Consider the following 10130-nt stretch of genomic DNA (forward strand, 5'->3'; position numbering starts at 1 on the left):
TTACATGGGAGCTCGCCAACAGGCTGCTCAATGCAGTTCAGATCTGGGACCAACGGGGCTCTCTAGGCCGATTCGAGGGCACAACTGGGGGTGCTGCTGTCGATGTCCTCCTCGTGATGGTGTCAGGGCCAATTGTGCTAGTGGCTACCTCGCCCAGCCTTGAGCCGGGAGCGTAATGCTTGACGAGCTAGCGCCTGCCCAGTTCTGGGGTTAGGGGGTGATACGCCCCCGATGTATATATAATTTTTATTGTCTCATGTTATTATCATACCGTTTTTACATAATGCTGGCAAAAATTTATATTATTTTTATTTGGACTAATCTCTTAATCCAGTGTCAAATGTTAGTTTCTATTTTCTACTGTTTTGGTGCTTTACGGGAATTTTTTAGGACAGAAAGTACAAATTTGTTTACCTACCTTACGCGCCCAATGATTCACAAATTTATTTGAGTATCTTGGATGCAAAGTTGGAGAACTGTATGATCGAAAATAGGTCTAGAGGGGGTGATTAGACTACTTGACCAAATAAAAGTCTAACATTTTCCCAATTTTAGTTGTGGACAAATTTTAGCAATTAACACAAATCAAGCAATCAACCTACACATGCAATTCTAAGAGTGTAGCAGCGGAAAATAAAACATTGCATATGAAGGTAAAGGGAAGGGTTTGGAGAGTGCAAATGCAATGGAGACACGGAGACTTTTTGCGTGGTTCTGATAGGTGGTGCTATCATATGTCCACGTTGATGGAGACTTCAACCCACAAAGGGTAACAGTTGCGCGAGTCCACGGAGGGCTCCACCCACAAAGGGTTCATGAAGAAGCAACATTGTCTATCCCACCATGGCCATCGTCCATGAAGGACTTGCCTCACCCGGGTAGATCTTCACGAAGTAGGCGATCTCCTTGCCCTTACAAACTTCTTGGTTCAACTCCACAATCTTGACGAAGACTCCCAAGCGACACCTAACCAATCTAGGAGACACCACTCTCCAAAAGGTAATAGATGGTGTGTTGATGATGAACTCCTTGCTCTTGTGCTTCAAATGATAGTCTCCCCAACACTCAACTCTCTCACACAGATTTGGATATGGTGGAAAGATGATTTGAGTGGAAAGCAACTTGGGGAAGGCTAGAAACCAGGAATCCTATGGTAGGATTGGGATATCTTGATCTCAACACATGAGTAGGTAGTTCTCTCTCAAAAAATGTATGCTGTAAGTGTAAGCATGTTCTGATGGCTCTCTCACATATGGAGAAGGGGATGGAGGGGTATATATAGCCTCCACACAAAATCCAACCGTTACACACATTTGACCCAACTCGATCAGACCGAATAGAAGAACTCGACGAGACCAATTTAGTTCAAAATGTGAACGTTAGGAATCTCGGTGGGACCGATGTGCTATGGCTTAGGGCAAACATCAACTGGTGGCACCGATTGCATCAACTCGGTGAGACCGAAGTGAAGCAATAAGGCATCAGAGAAAATGTCAAGCCAACTCAGTGAGACCGATTGCATAACTCGGTGAGACCGAAATAAATGCAACAAGTCACAGAGCATTGGCAAGACCATCTCGGTGAGACCAAGATCCGTATCGGTGTGACCGAACTGCTAGGGTTTCTGGTAGTGGCTATGTCATATGAACTTGGTGGCTCTAGATGGAATGAATCGGTGGGGCTGAGTTGGAGTTTGGGATTTTGTCATATTTGGAATGAGAAAGTGGTTGAGGAATTTGGAGCAATATCACTGAGCTATTAAGCAACACCTCATCCCCTTTTAATAGTATTAGCTTTCCAATGGACTCAATGTGATCTTGGATCACTAAAATAGAAATGAAGAGTCTTGAGCTTTTGCCAATATGTGTCCTTAGCATTTTGAGGGGTCCACATCTCTTCCCCATGCCATGCCATTCATTGAACTTTCTAAAATATTAAACTTGAATGGATATTAGTTCAATGAGCTATATGTTGTTATGAATTACCAAAACCACCCGGGGATTAGTTGCACTTTCAAGAACCAACCCTATTTTTCAGAATTTTCCTGACATCAGAGATATAAGAAAACAAATATGATTGTGACGGGACTCAGATTCTTTGTGCTCAGAAAAAAGGCTAAAAGAAAAATACAAAAGGATAGTTCTTCAACTTCGATTGAGGTGTGCTTTCGAGGGCATCTTGGGACGAAACTTGTGGAACCGGCATAAAACTTTTGCGATTTTGTGAAGACCTCTCGTGGCCTATTTAAAGGTTAAGGGGATCTGATTTCCAGCGCCCAAAAGAACTGCCCACCAAAACCAAGATCCAGTTTAGCGAGTTCTCGCCCCTTGGAGGCCATGAAGGCCAAGCAAAGAAGAAGAAGGATGGTGCCTCTCTCCCGGTGGCGCCAAAGCACTGTTGAGGGAATCATCGTCACGACAATCATCTCCGTCAATTCCATCATCTTCATCAACACCTTCATCAACTTTATCCCTCTATATATAGTGGTCCACTCTCCCGCAAACCTCTGTGATCCTCTACTCGAACCTGGTTTTTGATGCTATAAATTATTACCGAGTGATTTTTCTCATCGCTATTATATTTGAGTAGTGTTAACTAGTGATCGTGATTGGTTTGAATTGCATGTTTTTTGTCCTTTGGTGCCCATCATATGAGCGCGCACGTATATGGATCGCACTTTAGGGTTAGTTGTATGTTGAAGAGAACTATGCATAGGCCGATGATACATCCATTTTGCATCATGTTTCCTATTGTTATTTATATTGTTTTAAAGTTATATTCCATATTATTATGCAATTATAATGCCTTTTCTCTCTTAAAATGCAAGATACATCAAAAGAGAGAGATTTTCTGGAGTTGGAATTCTGATATGAAAAGGCTAGAACAGAGATAGCAATTCACCAAAGCTCAAAATGACGTGAAAATTTATGGGATTTATTTTGGAATATAAAAAAATACTAGAATAAATAAGTACCGGAGAAGACCCTCGGTGAGCCCATAAACGAATGGGGCGCGTCCTACCCCTTGGGCACGCCCTAGTGGTCCGCGGGGCCAATAGAGGCCCACTATTGACAGGCTTCTCCAATATGAAGCCATTTACCCTAGAAACAAAATAAGAGAACACTTTCGGGACCAGCGGCCGCCGTCTTGAGGCGGAACCAGAGGCGGAGCACTTTTGCTCTCTGACGGAGAGATTCCGCCGATGATATTTCCCTCTGGGAGGGGGAAATCGAAGCCATCGTCATCACCAGCGCCCCTCTCATCGTGGGAGGCCTCATCTTCATGAACATCTTCGCCTACACCATCTCATCTCCAAACCCTAGTTCATCTCTTGTGCTTAACCTTTGTATCAAACCTCATATTGGTACCTAGGGGTGCTAGTAGTGTTGATTACATCTTGTAGTTGGCGCTAGTTGGTTCACTTGGTGGAAGATTGATACGCCCATTTTGCATCATGCTTTTATATCGATATTTATTGCATTATTGTCTGTTATTACACATTATGTCACAATACTTATGCCTATTCTCTTTTATTTTACAAGGTTTACATGAAGAGGGGGAATGGCGACAACTGGAATTCTGGGCTAGAAAAGAAGCAAATATTAGAGACCCATTATGCACAACTCCAAAAGTCCCGAAACTTCACGGGAGCACGTTTCAGAATATATAAAAATATTGAGTGAAAGAAGTACCAGAGGGGGGCCACCCACCGTCCATGAGGGTGGGGGCGCGCCCTACCCCCTGGGCGCGCCCCCTGCCTCATGGGCCCCTGGCAGCCCTCTGATGCCCATCTTTGGCTATATGGAGTCTTTCGTCCTGGAAAAAATCATAAGCAAGCTTACGGGACGAAACTCCGCCGCCATGAGGCGGAACCTTGGCGGAACCAATCTAGGGCTCCGGCGGAGCTGTTCTGCCGGGGAAACTTCCCTCCGGGAGGGGGAAATCATCACCATCGTCATCACCATCGATCCTCTCATCGGGAGGGGGTCAATCTCCATCAACATCTTCACCAGCACCATCTCATCTCAAACCCTAGTTCATATCTTGTATCCAATCTTTGTCCCAATGCCTCAGATTGGTACCTGTGGGTTGCTACTAGTGTTGATTACTCCTTGTAGTTGATGCTAGTTGGTTTATTCGGTGGAAGATCATATGTTCAGATCATTTATTCATATTAATACCCCTCTTATTATGAACATGAATATGATTTGTGAGTAGTTACGTTTGTTCCCGAGGACATGGGAGAAGTCTTGCTATAAGTAGTCATGTGAATTTGGTATTCGTTCGATATTTTGATGAGACGTATGTTGTCTTTCCTCTAGTGGTGTCATGTGAACGTCGACTACATGACACTTCACCATTGTTTGGGCCTAGAGGAAGGCATTGGGAAGTAATAAGTAGATGATGGGTAGCTAGAGTGACAGAAGCTTAAACCCTAGTTTATGAGTTGCTTCGTAAGGGGCTGATTTGGATCCATATGTTTCATGCTATGGTTAGGTTTACCTTAATACTTTTTGTGTAGTTGTAGATGCTTGCAATAGGGGTTAATCATAAGTGGGATGCTTGTCCAAGGAAGGGCAGTACCCAAGCACCGGTCCACCCACATAGCAAATTATCAAAGTACCGAATGCGAATCATATGAACGTGATGAAAACTAGCTTGATGATAATTCCCATGTGTCCTCGGGAGCGCTTTCCTTTATATAAGAGTTTGTCCAGGCTTGTCCTTTGCTACAAAAAGGATTGGGCCATCTTGATGCACCTTATTTAATTTTATTACTTGTTACTCGTTACAAATTACCTTATCACAAAACTATCTGCTACCGATAATTTTAGTGCTTGTAGAGAATACCTTACTGAAAACTGCTTATCATTTCCTTCTGCTCCTCGTTGGGTTCGACACTCTTACTTATCGAAAGGACTACGATAGATCCCCTATACTTGTGGTCATCAAGACTCTTTTCTGGCACCGTTGCCGGGGAGTGAAGCGCCTTTGGTAGGTGGAATTTGGTAAGGAAAAATTTATATAGTGTGCTGAAATTTACTGTCACTTGTTACTATGGAACATAATCCTTTGAGGGGCTTGTTCGGGGTATCTTTACCACAACCAGTAGAGCAAATAGTTGCTCCTCAACCTACTGAACCTACTGAAAATGTTTACTTTGAAATTCCTTCGGATATGATAGAGAAACTGCTAGCTAATCCTTTTACAGGAGATGGAACATTGCATCCCGATTTGCACCTAATCTATGTGGATGAAGTTTGTGGATTATTTAAGCTTGTAGGTATGCCCGAGGATGTTATCAAGAAGAAGTTCTTCCCTTTATCTTTGAAGGGAAAGGCATTGACATGGTTTAGGCTACGTGATGATACGGGATCATGGAACTACAACCGATTGAAACTAGAATTTCATCAGAAGTTTTATCCTATGCATCTTGTACATCGTGATCGTAATTATATATATAATTTTTGGCCTCGCGAAGGAGAAAGCATTGCTCAAGCTTTGGGAGGCTTAAGTCAATGTTATATTCATGCACCAATCATGAGCTCTCAAGAGAAATTATTATTCAAAAAATTTATGCTCGGCTTTCTCTCGATAATCGCTCCATGCTTGATACTTCTTGTACTGGCTCTTTTATGATGAAGAATATTGAATTCAAATGGGATCTATTGGAAAGAATTAAATGCAACTCTGAAGATTAGGATCTTGAGAAGGTAAGGAGTCAGGTATAACACCTAAGTTTGATTGTGTTAAATCTTTTATGGATACCGATGCTTTCTGTGAATTCAACACTAAATATGGAATGGACTCTGAGATAGTAGCTTCTTTCTGTGAATCCTTTGCTACTCATGTTGATCTCCCTAAGGAGAAGTGGTTTAAATATAATCCTCCCATTGAAGTAAAAGTAGTTGCACCTATTGAAGTTGAAGAAAAGACTATCACTTACAATGATCATATTGTTCCTACTACTTATATTGAGACACCACCTTTCCCTGTTAGAATAAAGGATCATGCTAAAGCTTCAACTGTAGTTCGTAAGAGTAACACTAGAACACCTACACCCTCTGAGCAAATTAAAGTTGAACCTAGTATTGCTATGGTTAAAGATCTCTTGGCTGATAATATTGATGGGCATGTTATTTACTTCTGTGATGAAGCTGCTAGAATTGCTAGACCTAATACTAAAAATAAGCATAGACCTGTTGTGGGCATGCCGGTTATTTTTGTTAAAATAGGAGATCATTGCTATCATGGCTTATGTGATATGGGTGCTAGTGCAAGTGCAATACCTCATTCCTTATATAAAGAAATTATGCATGATATTGCACCCGCTGAGATAGAGGAAATTGATGTTACAATTAAGCTTGCCAATAGAGACACTATTTCACCAGTTGGGATTGTTAGAGATATTGAAGTCTTGTGTGGGAAAGTTAAATATCCTGCCGAGTTTCTTGTTCTTGGTTCCCCACAAGATGACTTTTGTCCCATTATATTTGGTAAACCCTTCTTGAATACTGTTAATGCTAGGATAGATTGCTGATACGTCTCCAACGTATCTATAATTTTTGATTGTTCCATGCTATTATATTATCTGTTTTGGATGTTAATGGGCTTTATTTTACACTTTTATATTATTTTTAGGACTAACCTATTAACCCAAGGCCCAGTGAAAATTGCTGTTTTTTGCCTATTTCGGTGTTTCGCAGAAAAGGAATATCAAACGGAGTCCAAACGGAATGAAACCTTCAAGAGCGTGATTTTTGGAACAAACGTTATCCAGTGGACTTGGAGTGGACGTGAAGAAACGGACGAGGTGTCCACGAGGCAGGGGGCGCGCCCTCCCCCCCTCGTGGGCCCCTCGTGGCTCAACCGACCTACTTCTTCCTCCTATTTATGTTCACATACCCCCAAAACATCTGGGAGCACCACAAAACCCTATTTCCACCGCCGCAACCTTCTGTACCCAAGAGATCCCATCTTGGGGCCTTTTTCAGAGCTCCGTCGGAGGGGGCATTGATCACGGAGGGCCTCTACTTCAACTCCATGGTCCCTCCGATGATGTGTGAGTAGTTTACTTCAGACCTTCGACTCCATAGCTATTAGCTAGATGGCTTCTTCTCTCTCTTTGGATCTCAATACAAAGTTCTCCTCGATCTTCTTGGAGATCTATTCGATGTAACTCTTTTTGCGGTGTGTTTGTCGAGATCCGATGAATTGTGGGTTTATGATCAAGTCTATCTATGAACAATATTTGATTCTTCTCTGGAATCTTTTATGCATGATTGGTTATCTTTGCAAGTCTCTTCGAATTATCAGTTTGGTTTGGCCTACTAGATTGATCTTTCTTGCAATGGGAGAAGTGCTTAGCTTTGGGTTCAATCTTGCGGTGCTCGATCCCAGTGTCAGAAAGGGAAACGACACGTATTGTATTGTTTCCATCGAGGATAAAAAAAGATGGGGTTTATATCATATTTCTTGAGTTTATCCCTCTACATCATGTCATCTTACCTAAGGCGTTACTCTGTTCTTATGAACTTAATACTCTAGATGCATGCTGGATAGCGGTCGATGTGTGGAGTAATAGTAGTAGATGCAGGCAGGAGTCGGTCTACTTGTCGCGGACGTGATGCCTATATACATGATCATGCCTAGATATTCTCATAATTATTCGCTTTTCTATCAATTGCTCGACAGTAATTTGTTCACCCACCATAATACTTATGCTATCTTGAGAGAAGCCACTAGTGAAACATATGCCCCCGGGTCTATTTTCCATCATATAAGTTTCCAATCTATTTTATTTTGCAATCTTTACTTTCAATCTATATTATAAAAATAACAAAAATATTTATCTTACCATTATTATCTCTATTAGATCTCACTCTCGTAAGTGACCGTGAAGGGATTGACAACCCCTTTATCGCGTTGGTTGCGAGGTTCTTATTTGTTTGTGTAGGTACGAGGGACTTGCGTGTGGCCTCCTACTGGATTGATACCTTGGTTCTCAAAAACTGAGGGAAATACTTACGCTACTTTGCCGCATCACCCTTTCCTCTTCAAGGGAAACCAACCCAGTGCTCAAGAGGTAGCAAGAAGGATTTCTGGCGCTGTTGCCGGGGACTCTACGCACAAGTCAAGACATACCAAATACCATCACAAACTCTTATCCCTCGCATTACATTATTTTCCATTTTCCTCTCGTTTTCCTCTCCCCCACTTCACCCTTGCCGTTTTATTCACCCTCTTTTCCGTTCATCTTCTCTTTTCTAGTTCGTCTCTTTTTGCTTGTTTCTTGTTTGCTTGTGTGTTGGATTGCTTGCTTGTCACGACGGATCAAGATAATACTAAATTGTGTGACTTTTCCAATACCAACAATAAGGATTTTATTAGCACCCTGATTGCTCCTCTTACCGATGTTGAATCTTGTGAAATTAATGCCGCCTTGCTAAATCTTGTCATGAAAGATCCGTTTTCTGGCCTTCCTAGTGAAGATGCCGCTACCCATCTAAACAACTTTGTTGATTTGTGTGATATGCAAAAGAAGAAAGATGTGGATAATGATATTGTTAAACTGAAGCTATTCCCGTTTTCCCTTAGAGATCGTGCTAAAACTTGGTTTTCATCTTTGCCTAAAAATAGTATTGATTCATGGAATAAGTGCAAAGATGCTTTTATCTCTAAGTATTTTCCTCCCGCTAAGATCATCACTCTTAGAAACGATATTATAAATTTTAAGCAACTTGATCATGAACATGTTGCACAAGCTTGGGAGAGGATGAAATTAATGATACGTAATTACCCTACACATGGTTTGAATCTTTGGATGATTATACAAAAAATTTATGCCGGATTGAACTCTGCTTCTAGAAATCTTTTAGATTCGGCCGCAGGAGGCACTTTTATGGAAATCACTTTATGAGAAGCTAACTAAACCCCTAGATAATATTATGGTTACCTTCTTCTCAATGGCATACTGAAAGATCTACTAATAAAAAGGTGCATGCTATAGAAGAAATCAATGTTTGGAGTGGAAAGATGGATGAACTTATGAAATTGTTTGCTAATAAAAGTGTTTCTTCTGATCCTAATGATATGCCTTTGTCTACTTTGATTGAGAATAATAATCAATCTATGGATGTGAATTTTGTTGGTAGGAACAATTTTGTTAATAACGCGTATAGAGGTAATTTTAATCCTAGGCCGTTTCCTAGTAATTCCTCTAATAATTATGGTAATTCCTACAAAAATTCAAAAGGAAATTTTAATAAGATGCCCTCTGACTTTGAATCTAATATTTAAGAGTTTATTAGTTCGCGAAAGAGTTTCAATGCTTTGATTGAAGAAAAATTGTCTAAGATTGATGAGTTGGCTATGAAAGTGGATAGAATTTCTCTTGATGTTGATTCTTTAAAACTTAGATCTATTCCACCTAAGAATGATATCAATGAGTCTCTCAAAGCTATGAGAATTTTCATTGACGAGTGCAAAGAAAGAACCGCTAGGATGCGTGCTAAAAAAGATTGCTTTGTGAAAGCGTGTTCTTCTAGTTTCCATGATAATAAAGATGAAGATCTAAAAGTTATTGATGTGTCCCCTATTAAATATTTGTTTCACAATATGAATCTTGATAATTATGGGACCGGAGATGAGTCAAATTTAGTTAGAAGGCATCCCAATGATTTGGAGTTTTTAGATCTTGATGCAAAAATTGATAAAAGTGGGATTGGGGAGGTTAAAACTTTAAATAGCAATGAACCCACTATCTTGGATTTCAAGGAATTTAATTATGATAATTGCTCTTTGATAGATTGTATTTCCTTGTTGCAATCCGTGCTAAATTATCCGCATGCTTATAGTCAAAATAAAGCTTTTACTAAACATATCGTTGATGCTTTAATGCAATCTTATGAAGAAAAGCTTGAATTGGAAGTTTCTATCCCTAGAAAACTTCATGATGAGTGGGAACCTACTATTAAAATTAAGATTAAAGATCATGAATGCTTTGCTTTATGTGATGAGCTTGATGTCTACTACACATCCTTCTTCTTGTAGACGTTGTTGGGCCTCCAAGTGCAGAGGTTTGTAGGACAGTAGCAAATTTCCCTCAAGTGGATGACCTAAGGTTTATC

General features: G+C 40.6%; 1 protein-coding gene across 2 annotated transcripts in view; it reads left to right on the top strand.

The window, feature by feature from the left end:
- Nucleotides 1–4217, top strand: part of LOC125545788 (uncharacterized) — a 39337-nt gene extending 35120 nt beyond the window's left edge. For both annotated transcript variants that reach the window (XM_087513821.1, XM_087513822.1), the window contains exon 5: nt 3543–4217. In XM_087513821.1, coding sequence (XP_087369947.1) covers nt 3543–3670 — 128 coding nt within the window. In that variant the 3' untranslated portion in view covers nt 3671–4217. The remainder of the gene's footprint in view (nt 1–3542) is intronic.
- The last annotated feature ends 5913 nt before the right edge of the window (nt 4218–10130 follow it).

Source organism: Triticum urartu, chromosome 3A, assembly GCF_056163025.1.
Source record: "Triticum urartu cultivar PI428250 chromosome 3A, HENAU_Tu73, whole genome shotgun sequence".
In the NCBI taxonomy this organism is placed as follows: Eukaryota; Viridiplantae; Streptophyta; class Magnoliopsida; order Poales; family Poaceae; genus Triticum; species Triticum urartu.